The sequence below is a fragment of the Toxotes jaculatrix genome, chromosome 21 (assembly GCF_017976425.1).
Source record: "Toxotes jaculatrix isolate fToxJac2 chromosome 21, fToxJac2.pri, whole genome shotgun sequence".
Classification (NCBI taxonomy): domain Eukaryota; kingdom Metazoa; phylum Chordata; class Actinopteri; family Toxotidae; genus Toxotes; species Toxotes jaculatrix.
Genome location: NC_054414.1, coordinates 12621440 through 12644209, shown reverse-complemented (window position 1 = coordinate 12644209; position 22770 = coordinate 12621440). Strand labels below are relative to the sequence as shown.

At 40.2% G+C, this 22770-nt stretch overlaps 2 protein-coding genes across 2 annotated transcripts; one reads left to right on the top strand and one right to left on the bottom strand.

Annotated features, from left to right (window-relative positions):
• Positions 1-2714: 2714 nt before the first annotated feature.
• LOC121201201 (60S ribosomal protein L19-like) lies at positions 2715-4726 on the bottom strand. Its single transcript, XM_041066911.1, has 6 exons — positions 4666-4726; positions 3804-3910; positions 3574-3696; positions 3296-3416; positions 3071-3181; positions 2715-2907 (listed from the first exon to the last, which is right to left on the bottom strand). The coding sequence occupies exons 1-6, from the start codon at positions 4668-4670 to the stop codon at positions 2781-2783; spliced, it is 594 nt and encodes a 197-aa protein (XP_040922845.1). The 5' UTR covers positions 4671-4726; the 3' UTR covers positions 2715-2780.
• Positions 4727-5256: 530 nt separating this feature from the next.
• Positions 5257-22767, top strand: gpam (glycerol-3-phosphate acyltransferase, mitochondrial). The gene is made up of 21 exons (XM_041066910.1): positions 5257-5438; positions 8512-8648; positions 8833-8952; positions 9652-9725; positions 10300-10413; positions 10591-10740; positions 10953-11052; positions 11396-11532; positions 12108-12207; positions 13923-14135; positions 14331-14444; positions 14681-14766; positions 15578-15690; positions 16812-16882; positions 17384-17651; positions 17828-17982; positions 18135-18212; positions 18399-18536; positions 18725-18914; positions 19279-19337; positions 19505-22767. The coding sequence occupies exons 2-21, from the start codon at positions 8565-8567 to the stop codon at positions 19619-19621; spliced, it is 2481 nt and encodes an 826-aa protein (XP_040922844.1). The 5' UTR covers positions 5257-5438; positions 8512-8564; the 3' UTR covers positions 19622-22767.
• Positions 22768-22770: the final 3 nt, after the last annotated feature.

Here is a 22770-nt window from a genome sequence, read left to right as displayed (position 1 = left end):
CATAGGATCTGACAGCGTTGTCTGTCCGATTGATCTGTGTGTGATCTGTGATCACTGAGCTCTATCAATCCCTCTTTCAATCAGAGCTTAAAAGAGACAGACATGAGAGAGAGAGAGAGAATTAAACCTCCTGAATCCTACCCCTTCTTTCTGCTTTCTGATGGTATTATATACCCCATCTATAAACCAAAGTACTTAGGTAATAGAGGTGAGTGAAAGATAAATATGAGGAAAGAGAGAATAAAAGAAAACAATAATGATAATCGTGAGAAGGATAAAAAAGATTGAGAGAAGAGGATGAGGTTAATAGTGCCACTTTCTAAGCAGGTGACTGTGTTGTAAGGTTAAGAATTTGGCTGGGTGTCATTAACATTTCACTTGACATTTACCAATCCATCCTCTAGAGCCCCTGTGAATCCAAAAGGTCTCATGATACCTGATAGTGTTTAGATTAACAATAATGTTGCACATGTCAAGAGTCAAACATCATTCTCTGAGATGAAGTACATGCCAGCTGATAGGATGAATGACTAGTTTATTATATGCCAGACAGAGGCAGCCCAAACAGTCAAATGGCATGTGCAGGGTAATTCCTTTAGATGTTAGACAACTGTTCTTATATTTAAAAATAATCTTCCTTTAATTACTTTCATCTCCTCATCTCAATTGTTATTAAAGATCTCTTGAACTCTGGAGAGTGCTCCATTTGTTTTGCCTGGGTTGAAGGCCAAGTGTAATAAAGAGCGGCGCTTCATTTCAGCTCATATTCCTCCTCCTTATCTAATCCCATTAAGGCTCACGCTTCAGGAAATAGGAGTGCCTCCTGGTAATGAAGAAATACATTAAGTGAGCTACAAAATGGCCTCACTGCACAAAGCCTGTTTTCTCCTTCAGTAATCCCAGTGACATCTTTCTGTAGATCTCACATAGATTTACATGACTGGTTTTGTCTTTATATATACACTGCAGAGCCATTTAGGAATGATTACATTCACTTAAACTGCATTTTTAGTGAAAGTAAAGTGTGTGAAGCTACTGTGCATCAAAATTAAATCAGGATGTCAAGCTAAGCAGATGCATTATGCTGTGTAAGCCTTCATTCCAGCTCCTCAAGGCCTTTGAAACCCAGATTTTAAATATGAAGGCTCTTCACTGTCAGCCTCTCAAGCTTGGGTGTCCTATTGTTTATGCATGACGGTAAGCGATCCACAAACAGCAGCTACTACAACCCAGAGCTGAAACAGGTAGACATCTGCCAGTGAGCTGGCAGTGATCTTTTTAGGGCAAGTTGACAGAGGTTCAACCCTTGAGTGAAGTGTATTTTGTGTTTCTAGATTCATGACTATAAATTGTCATCAGTATATCTTATATATTTTCCATCAGATATCAAGCAGTTGAGGTTATTAAAACACCAGTGCCATTCACATACGATCTTAATTGCTGACTACAAGCTGCTTTGCATAGACCTGAGGAGAATCCCTCTAACTCTCTGTCTCATATCCACACACACAGATACACAGCTGCCTGTCTGCACCAGTTAGCGATGGATACATCTGCAAACACTTCAGTCACACCTTCTCCAGGGAGCATGGAAGAAAGAATCCTTCAAGGCCTGAGCAAGAAGTGAAAACGACTGGATGACTGGAGCATCAGCAGCACAGGTTTAATGTGGCTGGGGTAATATATCTGTTTAGACTGTTCTGGTTTTGTTACTTGCCTTCAGGTGGGGTAGAGGAAGAGCTCGATTGGCTGTGAAGGCATTTGTGCTTTTTAAAAAAGTAAAAGAAAACATAAGGACAGTTGCTGTTTCGCACACACAGTTGTGTAAGACACCATGCCAACACAGTGATGGGCAGATGCTGCTGTACTCTTTGTTCAATCATTTGTATAAATAAACATCCAAGAGTAGGTAGTGCAAATACAGAACAGACCACGATTCGAGAGTACTTGAAGTTTGCACAGTTTACACCCAATAAAAAAGTACGTTCAATAAATATTGACAGATAATCTTTTATGTTAATGCAGCATAGTGAGAAGTTTGTGTGCAGAGACGTAACACTGCTTACATCTGTGTACAACACTGATCTACTGCTATAATGTAAATCACTGACGGTCATTTTCATTTTGTCCTGTAGTATCCTTGGTTACTATTCTATTGCCCGGAAACTGAGTCCAACGTCAGTCTGCTCGTGTGGTTATAGAACTAAAATGTGATTGAATATTGTTCATGAAACTGGTGAGGCCCCAGGATTGGTGACAAAGTAGATCATTAATTACTAAATCTGTAGATATTATTTAGTGTTTTAAACATCTGCATGACAGAAACAGTGCAAACATCTCATTGTTTTGCCTATAAGAATCTGGTACTTGTGTTCTGCTGCCCCCTCTTGGACTGTTGGGAACATTAGTCAAAAGTACAGTATGGACAGCATTTTCTTAGCCAAATGAACAAGATTACTGTACTGAACTGCACTAACCTGTAAAAATATCTCCCAAAAAATTCATGGTCACATAAAAAAAGGTGGGTGGATGCCTTTGCAATTTTTATTTTGGAAAAAAAAATGCTTTTTTGAGGTGAAATCACTGCACCACACTACAGGATGACAACCACAAATGTGCTCGTCTACTGTAGCTTATGTCCCCTCACATCAAGTCACTTAACTCCCAAACTGCAACTGACATCAAATAGACAATAATAACCACAAAACAATGAGTCACTTTCATCCAAATTTATTAAACAACAAAAAGTGGAATCTGAGAAGAAAATGTTTGGCTTAGATTCACTTCTTTGCAGTTTCCTCCTCCTTTGACAAGTTCTTAATGATCTCTTCCTTCTTGGCCAGGAGACGCTCTTCTCTGCGTTTGCGAGCCTCCTTTGTCTTTGAGCGCCGAGCCTCAGCCTGGTCACTGGATGGGTAAAAGAACATAAACACACAGATTAAAATTACTTCACTCTGACAATGTAAGATTAACCAAAAAAAATGTCATTATACATGAACTCTTCCAGAAAGACCAAATGTTTAATACGAAGATATTAAGCTATGAATGAAATAAAAAAACAGGAACTTACGCTAGAAGCTTCTTGCGAGCCTTATCTGCCTTCAGTTTGTGGATGTGCTCCATCAGGATGCGTTTGTTTTTGAAGACATTACCCTTGGCCTTCAGGTAGAGACTGTGATACCTGGTAGAAACAGAAAACAAATCAGAGTGGCACAAAGAAAATTCTCTTCATGAAACTGCAATTAAAAAAACACTTACTTGTTCACTAGCTATGTGTACTGAAATTCATACTTACATGTGCCTGTCAATTTTCTTCGACTCCCTGTAGCGACGAAGAAGACGACGCAGGATTCTCATGCGCCGCATCCAAGACAGCTTTTCTGGCATTCGGGCATTGGCTGTACCTTTTCTCTTACCTGGAACCAGAAGAAAACGGTAAGTTAAATAAATTATGAAAATTAAAATGGCACAGCTCGTGTTTATGGGATTCAACACGTATTTAAATGACACGTAAACTATATTTGTTAAACAAATGTGGAAAAGAAAAAGAACACTTGTGAATCAGTTACGCACCATAACCCATGTGACGTCCCTTGCGGCGTGCCAGTGTGTTCTTGCGGCAACGAGCACGGGAATGGACCGTCACAGGTTTTCTGATGATCAAGCCATCCTTTACCAGTTTTCGGATCTGCTGGCCTGCAGCACAAAAGCAAGTCAATACAGACGAAGGATGAGCTAGTTTAAGGGGTCCTTACTGCAAATATACAGAGAGAGCACTCTCAAAAGCAAAGTAAGCAACTTACGAGAGTTTGCATTGGCAATCTCATTGGTTTCGTTGGGGTCCAGCCACACCTTCTTCTTGCCACAGCGCAGGACGCTGGACGCCAAGCGCTTCTGGAGCCTGAGCATGCTGGATAAACAAAGCGAAAATATTAGCTTGTGATCTCCACAAAGTGCTATGAAGCCTTTAAGATTCTCTATGAACATATTATAGCAAGTAGTAATGGGTCATCTCATTTGATTCCACATTTTCTTCTTCTTTAACTTACTACTTACTATTGTACTGACTGAAATGTGTAGTGAAAAAAACGTAAGGTGTAATCAAAGTTTCTAGTTCAAATTTTACCATTATGTAGCTTATCAAACAAACAGAAACGTACAAAATACTAAAGTATTCTCATAATTCCCAATTCAAGGTATACTACTACTATAAGTTTTAACTACTGGATTACCCTAAACTGTACCGATATGACAAGTTCATCGGGCATTTCATTAACAATCTCACCCAGCTATCTTAATATATCCAACTGCTGTTCAGTACCTATTTTTTGTGAGATTTTCTTACAGCTTGTTTATTTAACTGACTTTGCTGACCAACTTATTCGACTAACACTGTCTCAACACGCTAAAAAAAACTGTACTGTTGCCAGCTGATTCGCCACTTAGGACCTGTGGTATAACATGTTGTGACATGTCTCAGCTAACTTAGCTAGATTAGCTCACCACGATAGGCCCTACGTGCATTGTGAAAGAAACGGACAACTTTACTCTAGGCTGAACAGAACCCGAGTCTTTCCTCTTGTTTTAATTACCAACCCCAACAACACGATTACATGTTTGCTTAGAATAAAAAAAACATATTTAATACTCAGACATGTAGCTCACCTCATGGCTGCCGCTAGCTTGATAGAAACGAAGGAAGGAAATAGAAAGCCTGAGTCGTTACCATTATAGCTATCCTCATGGGTGGGTCAACTGTGGCAAAAACAGAGAATTGTAAATACAGACATAAATTGATCAGTGACTAAGTAAGTAAGTAGTAAAACATTGTTTTAAATAGAAATATTTTATTTTTTATATCTACAGCATACTGTGCCTTAAAAGTAACCCGGGGTACACTGATTTATCTCCCCATCAAAGCACAGTGGTACGGTCCAAGAAAACGTACGGTGAATATGTGACCACGAGAGGGCGCACTACATCCATGTTTCAATGACTGTTGTTTTGAAAATGTTTGCTCTTTGTGTTTATTTTATTGTTTAATTGTTTTGTTTCTTGTTGAGATATTCCTGAATGCTGAATTGTCTTATTCAACGAAAGAAAAAAATGTTTAATCCAGAAAGAGACATTAATTCAATGTCGCAGCTGATGATAGTGAAGAGGTAAAAAACTTAATGTAGAGGCAGAGGCCTGCCCTCTTCTGGCCGCTGGATGAACAACAATCGCTGTAGTTGGCTGCTGGCCCAAAACAACGACGCTCCTTCCTCTTGTCACACATCTCTGTTTGCCAGTATGTCAGAGCCGTGCCGCCCGGTCTTTTGAGGACAGTGGAGCTAGCGTGTGAAGAGTCAAGGACGCTGAAGTCCTCAGCAGCTGAGCGAAGTTTAGTCGACGGGGTTTATTTTTGAGATATGAGTCAGCGTAACACAATATTCAAGGTAAGTGAGGTTTCTCTCTCCCTGCAGCCTGGCTAGCGAGCTAGTGCTAGCTACATCGCCGACGTCCAAGTAACTGTGACTAACGCCGCGCGTGTATTGTCATGGAAACAATAACTGCATTGTAACGTTAGTTACACGACGTCGTGAACATATGTGTGACCGGTAAAAGCCTAAGCGTACTAAGACTGATTTTAAAGATTTAACCTGATGTTAGCCGGTCAGGCTACTGTACATTGACATTGAGTTCAGGAGGACTCTTGAAAGCATGGCACCGTAGATCTCACCTTGACTTGCTATATCTGCTCCAGTGATATAGATTGAACTAACGTGTCTAACGTGAAGTTAAAGGGTCTCCTTCGTGAGTCTCGCAACGTGCCAGAGACGGTGACAGAAACTGAACAAGACGTGGTTTAATAACTTAACACGAACCCCAGGAAAACTGGAGCCGGGTTTTATGTGGAGATAGCAGCTTTTATCCAAACACGACGGCGCTGCCTGTTCTGTGCCATTGTTGTCTGCACTGCCAGTTATTTGCACACCCCATCTGTCACACAGAGACTTCTCCTGTTTGACCTGCTTATTGCAGACAGCTTGCGGCATGTGAGACGGATTAACCTAGTCGTTTACAGTGTGCATGATCAGGGGTGTTTCTGTCGTCTGAAAGGAGGAAATAAAATGTGAGCGGGTTGGACATCGGCTGTCTCCCCTGGTATCAGCTTAACATAATCAAAAACATAAGCAAAGCCACAGTTTCCGTGATAAACAATATGCCTGTCTGCACAAAGAACATCAAAGCCTGCATCTTCTGATGTAGATGTATACATTTTGGCTATTGGTATGTTCTTCATAAGCATTATTGGAACATTCCTAAAAAGCAGCAAATGTGATCATGCTGACACACTCTTATGATTGAATATGATTTAGATGATAAGATGGATATCACATCTTTTTTTTTCATGTGAAAACTAGAAAATTAAGTCTTATTACTCCACATTAGCTTGGACTTTTACTTGCATGGAAACTTAAATGTTGTACTAAGGCTACCTTCACCTGTTACCTAATCCCACCAGATCCTCATTCTTTAGCTTCTTTGTTTTGCTTCCAGCAAAGTCACCCCATCAAGAGGTGTACTCTCGGTCATTCACCCTTTTGAATATCCAGTTTTTCCTCATCAGTGTGCATATCACCTACTACCACCACAACACTACGAGAAGACAGTTGTTCAAAGTGCATTCATTCACTGCTGTACACTGGTTAGGCAGGAGCATTTTTGCACAAAGATATGCATGTCTGCTGTCTATCTTGGGCTTATCATTCACAGAAAGATGGAGCTGCACTGTCCCTTAACTGATGCATATACTGTACAATGTTTGGTGCAAAAGCTTTCATTCATCAAATGACTCACTAACCTATTTTCAAGCTAATGAGGGGCACTGGCTGCAGTGCTTTCTGTTAATTACCTTTGTGCTCTCTTTGCACTTTGTCCTCGTCTCTGTAGGCCTTCTCTTAGAAATCATGTAATCTGTAGTTTGCCTGACATCATACAAAGATGTTGGTTATGGCCTGTTGTCATTATTGCGCAGGGCTTCAGAAAAGTGTCTTTAAAAAAGCACTGAAATGTTCAGTGTGGGACTAAACAAACCAAGGCCAGTGTGCCCCACTGCAGTGACCACACCATTCACCTGCTAATAATTAGACGGAAAACAACATGGAAACAACAGGCAGGTTGGGGCAATGTCAGAGTTTTTTATTGTGTTTGTAGGTATTTGGGGCCCAGATGCTGCACACCTCCAGTGCAACAAAGGGTTAGCAAGACAATGACCAACATACTGTAGGACAACGTGTGATGTTTATGTGGTCATTTCAGGTCATACAATGGCCTGAAATTGTATTTTAGTGTTTTTGTTCTAAGAACATTATCACAAAATATCAGTTGCATAAATTAGTTACGCAGCATTAACTAAAACAAAAAAGGATTTTAAAAAAATATATTTTTTGTCTGCTTTGGTGGCAATTGTTTTGAGCATTGTTTTATTAATATTTATCTTTAAAAAGCTTAACAACTTAGTTTGACAATTTGAGTTAAAGGTTGGGGTTAGTTTTCTGTCAACAGTCATTTGAGAGTTGAAGTTGTTTATGAACAGCAAAACAGTTTTCAGCTGTCTGTTGTTTGATATCTGAAGATGCTTTGGTGCCTTTTGAAAAAGTCTTTCACCCTCTTGTGGTGTGTGGCATCCGCATTTTTAAAATAGCTCACAAGCAGAAGTGCAACTTAAAGCAAGATAAGTAAAGACTTATAGACAAAGTAAAAAAATAAGTGAGAGGAAAAAGGTAAAACCAGTATAAAGAAAATCCAACCATCTGAGCTGCATAAGAGGCTCTTTTTTTAAGCGAGACTGCCACCTAGTTTATCACAAACGTCGTACGCTCTCAGATGTTTGGATGTGTCCTGCATAATATTTTTTGGTGGGGATTGTTGTTGGTTATTCAAACCACAGTGGACCAGCCTATAAATGTATCCAGAGAGTCTGGGCATGAGTGAAACAATGTAGCCCCCACATTATTTGGAAAATATGGCCTAACTGGAGCAGACAGGTGTTCAGTAAACCCAACTCATACTAGCTGGGCGAGTTGCACTGAGTTTCTTTGGCCTTCACAGCAAAATGAGCCTTGTGACATCTGGTGGCAGATGGTGGAGCTTTTGGAGAGCTACTTGCGTGTATTACAATAATATATTTATATTATTGAGAGCTGAATTCCCATCCCATTGCTGCACAGTATATTTTTGCACTGAACTAAATTTCGCATAAGGTTTTGACAGCACACATATGGCTAAGACTCACAGGAGTTGTCATTCATTTACAAATGGTGGTTTGTCTGTAGTTTCTCATTAAGATGCTCATATAGCGTATTTGGAAGTATGATCTGACTGACATGAGGTGTCACACAAAAAGCAAATTATAACATTATCTGACGCCAGTGCTGTCTTAGAGTATGTAGACTAGCAGATTGCCTGGAGTGATGATGACTGTATTAAAATGATTTGAAATGTAACCCTATGATATCTTCACAGCTTACCAGCTAGTGGTGTGTGATCTGGAGGGAGGGCTCAGGACAGCAGAGAATATGGAGTTGTCAGATGGTTTATTGCTGCAGGTCAACAACGGAGAGCAGTGGTGTAACCGCTGGAAACATCCCAATGATGACTCGGTAAGCCACAGACCCAGGTCCACTATTCATCTTGGTAATGCCATTATCGGATCAGCGTTGCACATCTTCTCAGATCATAGGTGTTTAATCGTGTTTTAGCATTGAATATGCTACACAGAGCAGGCTCTTTTATGTGTGTTATTCCTTTATCCTCAATGATTTTTGTGTCTGACTTTGTTTCAAGGACCGCAGCACCAGCCCCTCAGTCCTCCGCTGCGTTGCCAGTTCATGGAAGGAAGGCCTGCTGAATAGAAAGAGGCCCTTTGTGGGCCGTTGCTGTCACTCCTGTACACCACAGAGCTGGGTAATGTTACACCACAGCTAATTAACTCCAACATGGGTTCATTTGCTAGACTCTAGTCAGGTCCAGTTCATTGTTTGTTCCAATGTGAATGTTTATGATTGAGAAGAAAAGGATCATTATGCAGTGGATTGCACCTGCCACTAACTATTTATTGTTGCTCCATGTCTGAAGTCCATTGAACATTTAAATGTGTTTTGGCGAAACAAACTTGACATTGTCTTTTTATTCTAATATAATTCTAAATAACACTGTTCTTTAACTCCAAGCTATAGAGTCTTAAACGGGCATGTTAGTCTTCACAATTAAATGATAGTGAGAAAGTCTTTCTTTACTCAGTACTCATGATCAGAGTAAAAATCCTGCTTGGTAAAAAAAAAAAAAGGAAATGTGACAAGCCAATGAAATTGCATTGGGAACACTCTTTTGGCATGAGTACAAGAATTACTGTATATCAATAAAACAAGCAGTAAAGCAAAGCGAAACCAAACCAGACTGGCTTTATGCAACTTGCCAAGAAATCACATTGGTGGCCCCAGGTTGTTAAGCTATGTAATGAGCCAAGATCTCATCAAAGACAAATAACTAAAATAAAATGCACTTGTATATGTTAATTCCTTACATTTGTAAACCCATCAGTGTGTCTAAGGCTCTTAGTTGAAGTTATGTTGATGATTCAAGCCTCTTTCTTCATGTTACCAGGAGAGGCTGTTCAACCCCAGTATTCCAGCTCTGGGACTGCGCAATGTCATCTACATCAACGAGACCCACACGAGGTAAACAAAGCAAAATCCTCTCTGGTATAGTATCACTTCCTTTCCATTGGCCTGGCAAGAGGAACATATTCCACTACTGAAACTACATGTCAAGCTGTTTGGCTTTCACATGTTTCTTTGGCATCTGATGACCCTTTAATTGCCCCTTGCACCTTGCAACAAGAGCAGGAGCTGAAACTCCACCTGTATAGAACAGTCAATACATTACAGACAGGTGCTCACCTTTCTAACAACCTGTGTATAATAAGTCAAGAGGGCTGATCTGTGAAACAGTGGAAAGGTACACAGATGAATAATTTAAAGTATTTGTCAGTGGACACCGGACACATGCATCCAGTGACTGACCTTTGCAGGCAAAACTCAACTGGATACGTCAGCCTGGGCTGCTCTCTGGCTCCTGACAATGTGTTAAATTACCAGTTACCACCAATTTCTAAGCCAGATATTCTATACAAAGCATTAAACTGCATTTATTAGTATTTTGTTCACATACAGTATGTTTGACAATGTATGCTCTACTTTATGTGTTGCTTTGTTTTCATTGGTGCGTGTGTGTCTGTGTGTGCTCATGCAGACAGCGAGGCTGGTTGGCGCGCAGGCTGAGTTATGTGCTGTTTGTTATGGAGAGAGGTGTCCACAAGGACATGTTCCCCAGGAATGTGGTGGACAATGTGCTCAACAACAGCAGGTAGGAGTCAGCCTAACATGAGACGTCTTAGGAAAATTTGGTCTTATAAAACTATACAGGAAGTGAAAACACTTCAAGTGACGGGGATAAGGTGCACAATACACTCATAGCAATAGCACTCATTCGTAAACTAGAAGATGCAGCCTTACGTTCGGGCTCCGCTTTTGTTGATTGCAGGGTGGAGACTGCTATTGTGAAGGTGGCCACAGATTTGGATGCTCCAGCCAGCCAGCCTGGCCAGGAGCACAAAGCTGTCAGCAAAGTGAAACAGAAAGCCAGGGCCTTCCTCCAGGAGATGGTGGCCAACATTTCACCAGCCTTCATCAGGTACACAGCAACCAGAAAAATTACCTCAGTCATTCTCAGGACTATTGCCACACCTCAACCCAACCCTACAGCGAACACTCTTTCATTGTACTGCTGTCAGATTTATTTTGCTGCAGAATCTTACCTTACACTAAGTTGGGCTTCATACTACCACAACTACAGTTTTAGAGTCTTTGTTTCTGTTCTGCACATTCACATTTCTTTTTGTTCAGGCTGACAGGGTGGGTCCTCCTGAGGCTTTTTAATGGTTTCTTCTGGAGCATCCAGATCCACAAAGGTCAGCTGGAGATGGTCAAGAAAGCTGCGACAGAGGTCAGTAGCAAGTACACTTAGGGAGAATATGGATTGAACTGACACGTCATGATCGGAAAGTGTGTGTACCAGAAAGTGTTTTTTATGCATTCAGTATAAACACAGTGTCTAAGAGGCACACCACAAATACATTTCACAAACTGACACAATAACAGTGATTTTTATGTTTTTATGTATGCAGTCCTGCTTAGCCCTGGCTATGTGTAGTTATTATCAGTGCAGTCTGAAATAGTAAAATTTCTGATGGGTACATGGTAAATGTATGTTGACCAGAGACATTAGATCAAATTAGAAGATAAAATTTTCTGTTTTTTAAAAAATCATCTACATTTTGTCTTTATAGCAAAATGTGCCCATGGTCTTCCTCCCTGTCCACAAATCCCACATTGACTACCTGCTCATCACCTTGATCCTGTTCTGTCACAACATCAAAGCCCCACACATCGCCGCTGGAAACAACCTAAGCATCCCCATCCTCAGGTAAAAGACCCTTGACGCATCATGTCAAGTTTGATCTAGAGATGAAGTGCATGTCTCCTCTCTGTAAGTGAAAAGACAAAGATGCGTCTGAAATCAGAAAAAAGGGAATTTCCTAGAAATAGACCAGAGAAGCAACAAAAGCACTCCTTTTACACTGAGGGAATTTCAAATAGCCGGTTAGGTTGTAAAACTGCTTTTTCCTAACCTGCCTCAAATCATACTGATCTTATATAGTACGTGGGTACTTTGGATATAGGCCCCAAAAAGTATCAACCTGAACCATCTTTACTTAAAACAACACAATTTAAAAAATCCCTATCTCGTGTTTTCTGGGTTAAGATATGATGAAATTCCTCCTAAGTGCGGTTGAGAATCAAACTGTGAATTTTAAAGGAGGAGTCACTACAATAGTGACACACTTTAATAACAGTTAATCACTTTAATCCAAATTATAGACCTGTAGAAATTACTGAATTATGACAGTTTTGAAAAGGAGTTTCTTGATAGCAATTGACAACTTGGCTACTTGATAAAATTGTTTGGTTTCTTTTTTTTCTTGTTTTTCCCTCTTCTAGTACTCTGATCCGTAAACTGGGAGGATTCTTCATACGACGGAGAATGGAGGAGACAGGGGATGGGAAGAAAGACATTTTGTACAGATCGCTCTTACATGCAGTAAGTCCCAAGAGTCTGTTTATCTTCTGCAGTAAATCCTGGCTTAACATACTGTTTCTAAATTCAGTTAATGTCTGTGGGTTTGTTTTTTTGTTGTCATAACATGTCATTATGTAACTGCAGGTTGTCTTCATGATTTTCTGCTCTACTCTCTTTTCACTCCTGAGTGACAGACAGGGAGAGTTAAAAGCTTTTGTTATATAATGTTTGCCCAGCTATTTTTTTTCTCTGTTTCTAGTCTTAATATATAGGTTTTCTACTCTTACACATTATAACGTTTTACTTTCTAAAGAAGTTATGTAGACACCACCACAGTCTTGTAATGTTTGCTGTAAAACTAAGATGGAAATTGGCCGACATATGGTGCTCCTCTTCACTCTACTGACCTGGATCCAAAACATATGCGGTCAGTTTAAGTTAGTTCTTCAAACTCATAACCTACTTTTTGCCAGTAACTGAATCACTATTATACGCTGAGTCTGCTGTTAAGTTATGTAGCTACAGATTGTCACAGCTTTGAGTTAACAGTTGTTAACATGCAGTGAACATAGTTTTTTGGCCGATCGTTTAGGCCTTTCCAACTGTGGCACTGGTCATAATGTATTTCCATCTTGATGTGTGCATTTTGTATCTCAGGAAAGGCACCGGTGCAAAGGTTTTTTGAACAGACTGCACGAGAAAATAATCACAACCTTTTGTTCAGCTCGAGTATTTGGATAATGTGGCTTAACCAGCTTCTGCTAATGAGAAAACCTGAAGTAGAACTAATGTGAATGACTATTAATGTTAATATTAATGCTTTGTCATCATAAGCTGCTTGTAGCATGAATACCCTAAGTGTGCTTTGTACAAATAACTAGGGGACTTAGTGGATTTACTTAATTGTACCAGTCTATCAGAATTAAGAATGGCTGTTAAATAGTGTGTCTAGAGTTTGTGGGAGAGAGTTGAGAATAATAAAAGCGGCACAGGCTGTGTATTGTCCCTCTAAGATAAGTTTGTATTGTGCCTGTAAGATAAGGACTTATCAGCTGAAGACATGAGCAGCTGTCATACATATTTCCAGTAGTTTACCGTACATCCCTACAAATAGAGTTTACAAATTTGCTGCTGCAGTTGTGGAAAGTGGACCAAGCGGTACTTTAATTTGATAGAAGGTAAGATCTCAATCTGGCAGTGCTGTGTCACTCACAGAAATGTAATTAGCCAAACTCCTCCACAGGCAAAAGTGTTACCAATAAAAAGAAAAACACCATGTGCTGCTCTAACTCACATGCTTTAGTGAAAGCTGGACCTGGATGTCCTGTTCACAGCTTACTCTAAATGCCGCAGCCTAGAGTCTATTTTAGGACAAAGCGTCTCTTCTCAAAAGTGTCTACATACCAAAAGACAGCTGTGTACATACTGGTCTCAGGAGGATACCATTACACAGCATGGCTTCCTTGGCACGTGCCCATTTCTCTGCAGTGTGTTGAGGAGCTCATTTATAACTTGTATTCTTATTACTTAATTTCCACCTTGTAATGGAGTCACTGTTTTAATGTTGAAGATTTTGCAGCAAATTGGATTTTCACCAAACTTTTTATGACCTTTACTCATAGTGTTTGCACATTTATCTCACTTCTTACAACATTTAGTGCCACCTTTTTCATTCACCTTTATCCTTCAGCCTTCTCACTCATACATTTCTCTCTGTTTCATCCATCTCCCTTCAGTACACAGAGGAGTTGTTGCGTCAGCACCAGTTTTTGGAGGTCTACCTAGAGGGTACACGCTCCCGCAGCGGTAAGCCATCTCCAGCGCGTGCAGGCATGCTGTCCATCGTAGTAGACACGTTGTGGACTGGGTCCATCGCAGACGTGCTGGTGGTGCCAGTTGGCATCTCCTACGACAGAATTATTGAGGGCAACTACAACAGTGAGCAGCTGGTGAGTGCTTATTTGTGGTTTTGTCATTAAAAAACACACACACAATCGAAATAACTTTTTTTTCCTATCAGGGAACAAAACATTTTAATTGTAGTGAAATAGGCAGTTGTGTTTTTGACACACAAAACTTTTATTTTTGAGATAGGATGTTGTTAATTTTAAATTGTAACTGTCTGATCTTCTCAACCCCTCCAGGGCAAGCCCAAGAAGAATGAGAGTTTGTGGGGAATAGCATGTGGAGTGTTCAGGATGCTGAGGAAGAACTATGGGTGTGTCCGAGTTGACTTCAACCAACCCTTCTCCCTGAAGGTGACTGATCTCAGATCTGTATCAGCTTTTATTCAGATAGAACGGCTATCGTGGCCACATATATTGCTGGAGAACGAAAAGCTGTAATTTGTGGTGTCATATAGATTTTAGGGTCTTAGTTGTAACAAGCCAAAAAGTGTTTAAAAGGTTCAGAATTTCATAGCCAACTCCCAGTTATCACTGTTTACACGCTCTTAGTTTGTATTTATAATGAACCTTTTGTGTGTCAAATAAAGGAGTACCTGAGCTCCCAGAGAAGCCGCCATATTCCGCCACCAGAGTCCCTAGAACATACCTTGATGCCCACCATTATTTCTGCTCAGTAAGTGCAAACACACACACACTCACTCCCGACTCTAAATATCACTGAAATCTTTGTCCAACCAGTGCACATGCACTGACAGGACTCCCACAGTCCCATCTCTAACACTATGAACCCTCCACACTTGGCTGCTGCTCCTTCAGAGCAGGGTCTGTTGTCTGACATATGAGCACAGCACTTGAGTTCATCGGCAGGGGTCACTTCAGTTCATACTTATACTGTCAATTAATATGTCCACAAGGACAGCAGCGTTCCATCCCAGCTGGTCTGGAGTCACAAGTTCAGAACCCATGCCAGCAGAGGCGATTAAAAACCTCTTCAACCCTTTGAACACAAACTACATCAAATACTATTTCAGTCAAAGTTGCCTGTAACATGTATAGTAACACTGGCATTCTAAATTATAAGCAGAAACAGCCCCAGGAGAGTAATGGTAAATTAATAATGACATATGCTAAGATATCAGCTTCACTTAGATTAATTACTTAGACTTACTCAGATTAGTGTTTATTTAAAACACAAGGGTTTGAAGTTTTTAACTTCATTATTCATTTCACTTCATTATCATTTAAATATTATAAAGCATATACCTGTGTTTGTTAGTCATTTGTCATAGGGCTTATGATGGTTTTCAGTTCAACCAAACCCTCCCGCACCATACTGTATTTCACTTATTATAAATCTCTATTGAACAAGAGAGAAGGAAGCTAATCAGCGAAATGAGCTGGTGTGGTGTTTGATTGGACATCAGAACCACTTTTCTCAATCTGCGTCAACTTTCCATGTTTAGTTGTTGCTGTTATTCTTTCAGACCTGATGCTCAGCTGTTCGACAGGCAGGAGGAGGAGCAGATGAACAGAGAGCTGCCCGATGACATCTTCAGACGACAACTTATTAACAACCTGGCCAAACACGTCCTCTTCAGTAAGAAATTCACAATCACAAGCAGCTAGTGATTTTGCTACTCTTTAATAGGAACCTCTATTGTCTGTAATATTTCTGTATGATGAGAGGTAATGAGTTGTCACAAACTCACCAGGATGCCACATTCAGCTAAACCCAAAAATCACATTTCATTTAATAAAATATTAGAGCACATTGTTTATGCTTAATGAGGCTCTCCTCTCTAATCTTTTGGAAGCACAGGGCTCTCCTTTCCGTCTTGTGTTAAAGGTACACCTGCTAACTGGAGCAAAGGCAGTTCTCATGAAATACTATACATCACACTGTCTCCTTTAATTGTAATCCAACACAGCACCGCATCAGTCCATCCGCTTCACATCACTAAAGGCGTTTTTGCCCTGGGGTAGCACTACAGAAACCAGTTCTCCCCAGCTCATTCAGCTTCTTTTCTTTTCTTTTTTTTTTTTTTACCCTCAACCAATCACAGAGGCTTCAGCTGGATGGCATGTTGTTTTTAGCCAATAGGATGAAGGGGAGGATAGAGAAGCAGAGAGAAGCAGGAGAGGGTAGGAATGCAGTACCAGTGCTCACAAATGTTTTACACCCCTGAGCTTGGACTGAGCTCAGGATGACTGCTAGTAACCCTAGTCCTCAGACACATGCATACACATTATATTCTTTTCTCTGTCTCACTAACATGCTATCAAGATAAGCAGCTCTTTTGGATCTTTTTAAGCCTGTCATTCCTAATTATAGCTAAGACAAATCTCATTTATAGCACATTTTTAAACTGAGGTATTTTAAGCCAGTAAGATGCCACTTGGATAAAATTTGCTAACTTTATAATATGCAAAATATTTTTCAGATTTGTCATAGATTGCTGTAACAACTAATCGTGTCTGTGCACCTTGCTTTTGCTCATCATTGATGTCTGACATAGTAGTCCTGTTGAAATGAAGAAACATAAATAGGTGTGGATACTGCCCTTTTTTAAAAGTTGGAGAGCTACATTTATTCATCATTGATTGAGGTTTGAGCTCTTCCATCTATGGGGCATTACTTTCAAACATAGTTAAGACCAATCAATTGCGAATGTCTTTGCTTTCATATTGTTATCCTTCTGTTGTGTGTCTACCTCACAGCGGCTAATAAGTCATCAGCGATCATGTCTACCCACATTGTGGCCTGTCTGCTGCTGTACAGACACAGACAGGTAAGTCTGGCTTTTTCATTTCTTCTCCATCTCCTCCTCTACCTGCTATTCTGCCAACTGAATAACAGCCCCTCCCTAAATCCCCCCCCTCTGTTCCCCAGATTTCTTCTCCCCCTTTTTTTGCCCATCATTCTCCCTCCCTTACACCAAGGTGATCCAAATGTCACATACCCCTGCATGATGGTAGTAGTCAATGTCTATGTTGGGGATCTCACTCTCCTTGCATCCGCTCTCAGCGCCTCAGTACATAAGTGGTGGGCCTCTGCCCTCTGCAGGCACACTGATGAAAGTGGGTGACAGTGAAAAGTATTTAGCTGAAATTCTCTTTCGTAGGAATTGGCCAGTACTCCATTTAACAAACTTAAGCCCACTGCAGCATTTTTTGTACTGAATCTTGGCTTCGATTTATTTATGGAGTCACTAGGTACTGGATATGATCCACGTTTCTTTTTTCAGTTTTTTTTTTTTCTGAGCTTGGGTTTTTCCTCCTCTCTGCTCCAGGGGGTGGTGCTGTCAAAGCTAGTGGAAGACTTCTTCAACATGAAGGAGGAGATCCTCTCACGGGACTTTGACCTGGGCTTTTCGGGGAACTCGGAAGACGTGGTCATGCGTGCCCTTCACCTCCTGGGAAACTGTGTCAACGTGACCAGCAGTGCAAATCGCAATGGAGAATTCACTATCGCACCCAGCCAGACTGTCCCAGCGCTTTTCGAGCTCAACTTCTACAGCAATGGCCTTTTCCACGTCTTCATTTCTGATGCAATCATTGGTATGTTGAGCCAGCAAGGTGTTAGTTCTTGTTCTGTGTTTACTGTGGTATATCACTCCATCTCTTCCAAAGAAAAATCCTCTTCCCTTATCTAGAAAGGAATTCTGCTTGTAAGTTAGACTGGTTCCCCCACTCCTAGACGTTGCAGTTAAATCTCTGTCACCATTTGTCCCCAGCCTGCAGCATCCTGTCACTGCAGCGAGAGCTTGTCATGGAATCAGAGTCTGATCACAAGTCTGGTGGCCCCAGTAGCCTTCTTAGTCAGGAGAGACTCATCCGCAAGGCTGCTGGGCTCTCCCACTTCCTTACCAATGAGGTGGCGGTGGCACCTGTAAGTCCCACTTTTGTTTCCCCATTTTTGTAGACTGTGTAAACTGAGTTAATCAAGTTGTGAGAAAAATAAAAACTTTTATGTCTCTTTTTAACGAATCCAAACGTTTCCTTCCATATATTTCCCTGTCTCTCTTCCTCTCCATCCCACAGCCCTGTCAGACTATTTACCAGGTTTTCCATGATGCAGTGACCCGGCTGATCCAGTATGGAGTTCTCTACGTAGCAGAGGTCAGTTTACACACACAAACCTCACTGCTGGTGGACAAAAATGGCAATAACCTCTGTGACTAATGTTGGAAGTTGACTCACTGTGAACGTTTTGGGAAGTGCTGTTGACTGTAATTGCTTATGTGTTATCTGTGGTGTGACATTTTTGAAGGCCCAGATGGTCTAATCTGTGTTTGTGTGTATCAGGAGGACCAAGAGGAACTGAGTCCCAGTCCCACAGAGGAACCTTGGACCAAAAAGTTCCCAGAGCCCCTGTCCTGGAGAAGTGACGAGGAGGATGAGGACAGTGACTTTGGAGAAGAGCAGAGAGATCGCTACCTAAAGGTCCAATTCAGAAACACTATCCTAAGAAGACTATTTTAAACTGTTTTATTAAAGCCAACAGAATCACCAACCGATCTGTCCAACCTCTAGAGCTCTTTTCAAGTTGTGTTTGATCAGGCAACATACTGTCACTGACCTTGCACTGATCTTGTCTTGTTTGTTTGTTTTGTTTTATTTGTGTTAATCAGGTGAGCGTTTCCACAGAGCACCAGGAGTTCTTCGTCTTCCTTCAGCGACTGCTCAGCCCTGTGCTGGAGGCCTACAGTGGAGCTGCAATCTTCGTCCACAGTCTGAGTCAGCCCATGGTGGAGTCTGACTACACCCAGAAGCTCTTCAGATACCTGCTCACCCGCACAGAGAGAGGAGTGGCTGCCTATGGTAACACTGAAATATGTCCCGACATCCAGCACTGTACACCAAAGGAAAATTGCAATAAAGCAATGACTAAAAGTCATTATCCAGAGTTCCTACTGGAAAAAAAGAAATAAAAGGCACTGCCTGTTTATTGTATGAATGATCCTTCAGTAATCCAAAGAAGACTAAGTCTTCCTGACTAACCACATTAAGTACTGGAACTAATTCTCTTAACACAAGACTGTAATATGGACAGAGCCAGGGCCCACACCCAAAAACAAGGAAATTAACTGCAGATTACCTCAGAAATATAATTTCATTAATGAGCTCTAGTATGTCTATATTAGAATATCTGAATCCTTTGTAATCCAATTTTCTTCATTTTCAGGTGAAAGTGCAACTCATTACCTGGTCAAGAACACAGTGAGGACATTCGTAGATCTTGGGGTAAGAGTGGTTAAAGAATGGTTAAAGTTATTAACACTTATTTAAAATATACTCATTGGATGGTGTTTTTCTGACAGTTACTGAAATGCATTAGGGTTTGATTGAATGCTGAATGTTCAGGTTCCTCCAGCCAGAGTTAAGTCGTTCCTCCTGTGTTTTTTCTGTAGGTCCTAAAGGAGAGAAGAGAGAACAAGGTGACCACTCTGGAGCTGAGCAGCACCTTTCTACCTCAGGCCAATCGGAACAAACTCCTGCAGTACATCTTAGGTTTCACACTGCTGTGACCGAGACACCTTTCTACCCAACTCAGACCCTGGGCTCCTTCCAACAAAGGGCTTCTACTGGTTACTTCAAAACAATCCCAGGTGCTACTCTGTGGAAAGCTTTACCAGGAAGTGCCTTCATGTAAAACCCGCTAACCGTTAGCTGTTAGCCGGAAGAGACTTGAAGCCAGTCTTCCCTTTTTTGTTCCAGTCTATGACTTCCTGTCTTAGAACTGTGCAGCTGATAAAACACATGTATTGTTAATTTAAAGAGGTACTTCTAGGAATCATCCTCTCTTTGTGAACTTTGCCAGTGACATCAAGAGGTTTTAATATGATCAATATTTTAAACGATCAGAAAATATACTAAAGCAGGTTAGTAAAATAAGAACCACTTTTACAGCAGTCAGAACAAAACAAGCTGCCTTTCGTCTATACAAGTTAACAAGCAAAATATGCATAGAAAATAATGGTAATCATAACCAACAACTAAGATATTTTTATGTTAACTCTGCTTGTTTGTAAAACTGCTGTATCCTCTCCAGTGCACTCCGTTAACACGCAGTAGAAAACATGTCAAAATGTAGTTTGAGATAAATAGATGTAGATGAAATTTTGAAAACAAATTCCTGTACATAGACCACGAGAGCAATGTCTTTCGTTTGTAGTGCATTTAAACACATGCACTGTGGTGTCATTGAATTTAATGATATAGGAAAATCAGATGGAACGATTTGCTGACCCTAGGACAGCATCCCCGCTAAACGCGTACATATCCAAATTTTCATATACAAAAATATCTTTAAAAATCGAATCCTCCGTACGAACAGTTAAGGTCAGTTATTCTGCACAGTTACTGGTGAACGATATCAAAACAATAAGCACTAAACCAGTTCAGTTACTCAATAATATTTACTTGGCAAACACAAAATGTACCTGTTAAAAGTTTGGTGTAGTTGAAGCCTGAAATCACAGTTAAGTGCATTCAAACCACTAATATCTAAGTGCATTCAGTTACACATTTCATTATGGGTCCTGATGGTGAGTGACTATGGTCTTTGTGTTTGCGCAAAATTTCACTTTTCAATGAATGTTACATAGCACACACTTAAGATACTTACCGTAATACCAGCCGTCACATCACTTACGTTCAAACGCAACAAGCTCAGAAACTCTTTGGTCGTGCTTTTCAGGGATCGCAGAGAGTTGGGATAACCACCATCTTTTTTTTCCTGCATAATGAAAACACTGTATAAAGCCTTTTATAGAACCACTGCTGAGAGAGCAATTTTGTTGTAACAGTTAGGCATTCAAAAGACAGAGGAACTGTATACTCCACTGTGTAATCCGTTCAAACAATAGGTCAGGTTAGCTGTTAATGAGAACAAGGTAGTGTTTCTGTTGTACTGTCAAGAAACTTTTTAAAAAAGGAGGAGGTCATTTTTCTCCTTTGAGCTGTTTACTTTTAAACACAGACTGCTGTGCGAAGCAGTAAAGGTCCAGAAAACAAACTGTACTGTCGTCCTTAATGGTCAGGTTTACCTTTTTTTCTCTCGGTTAAAATAATGTTTGTCTGAATCTCTCCAAATCTTATTCTAAAAATGTAGTTTAAACACACTTTAAACTACCTGTAAGTAGATTCTGATATATATATATATAATTTTTTTTTTGTTCTAAAATGCATGTAAAAAATAATTGCATCAGGCAGGCTGGAAATAGAAACTGGTAACAGAATGTGCTGATGATGAAAACTAAAAACATGCCCAAACTACCAAAGTAAAATGTGAGTAAAGTTAAAAACCTGATAGTGGAACCTCGCTGACCAGGACCCGTGAATTTATCAGTTTTAATGTAAAATAACTTAGTAACACGACAGGACTCTTGTTTTATGTGTTTATTCTAAATCATGGACATAAAGGTTTAACATCCTACTTAATGTTGGTGCATGTGCTGATAAGAAAAGGAGGAAGGGCATGTTTTTGGAAAGGTCAGAGGAGGTCTGATGAATCGTTGTCATGATTGGAGGAACCCAAATCTGAGACTGATAATGTGAAGACAGTGTGAATGTTCAGAAAACAACATTCTTTATCTGTCAGGGCAATAAAATAAAAATGGGAATAGGGTGTCTGATGCTACACATTTAAATGAATATTTATACTGAAAGAGCTGGTGGTCTATGGTCTACACCGCTGCTTGTTGAAATTAAATGCTTTTTGTCAGTGTACAGCTTTAGTTAATATTAAAACTCTGCATATTTTCATGCAGTTTTTGTTCAATCTATGTATAAAGTAAGTCAGGAGTGGAAAAGGTAACTTGTTTGTGGATTGGTAAATGACACCCATAGCATGTTGAAGAACAGAAAAGTATGTTATTTAAATGGGAATGTGATCAAAATACACAAAAATGTGTTCGTGCTGAAACTCACTTCAATAGTTTTTGATATTTTAAGCATTTCTGAGCCCACAGTCTGTGTAAGTCCCCCACACTGCGGGGACACCTCCGCCAGGACAAAACCACTATACGTACTGTACTGCATGTTTCCTCTGGTCGCCTTTAATCATCGACTCTTCAATGTGAACTCTGCTTAACCTGAGAATTGTAGTTTACAGTCTAGTGTGTGAATTATGTTGAAGAGCAAAATAGTTGCTTGTGTAAGAGATAAAATTTGTTACCTCTTGAATGTATCTCATCTGTCCCCGAAAAGGTCAGCGTAATATTGTAGAATACTCGATAGAGTCGGTACACATGTGGTATAGTTTTTATGAACTGCTCATGGGGGTTGTTGACACTCATTACTATTGAAGCTGCATTAACAACATCCCAATACAACTATGTACAACTTTGTAGAATAAAAAAAAACCATGCCTGTATCTGGGGAGCAGGTGCCTTTTTAACACACTGTAGTGTTCTTTGGTTGTGTTTTTTTTGTTGTTGTTGTTGTGTTTGTGCATGTTAATGGAGATTATTTCGTGTAGGGATCCAAAAGAAAGCTGTAGACTGTAACTTAAAGAAAAACACACACACAAGTGGAGAGAACTTGTGGTTACTGTAAGAAGAATCACCAGCTACTAAAAAAAGTCACTTTTTTTTTTTTGCTTTCTCAAAGCAAAGCACAATTGGCATTATTAGATTTTGTTTTTAAATAAATTAATAATAGATTAACAAAGGTC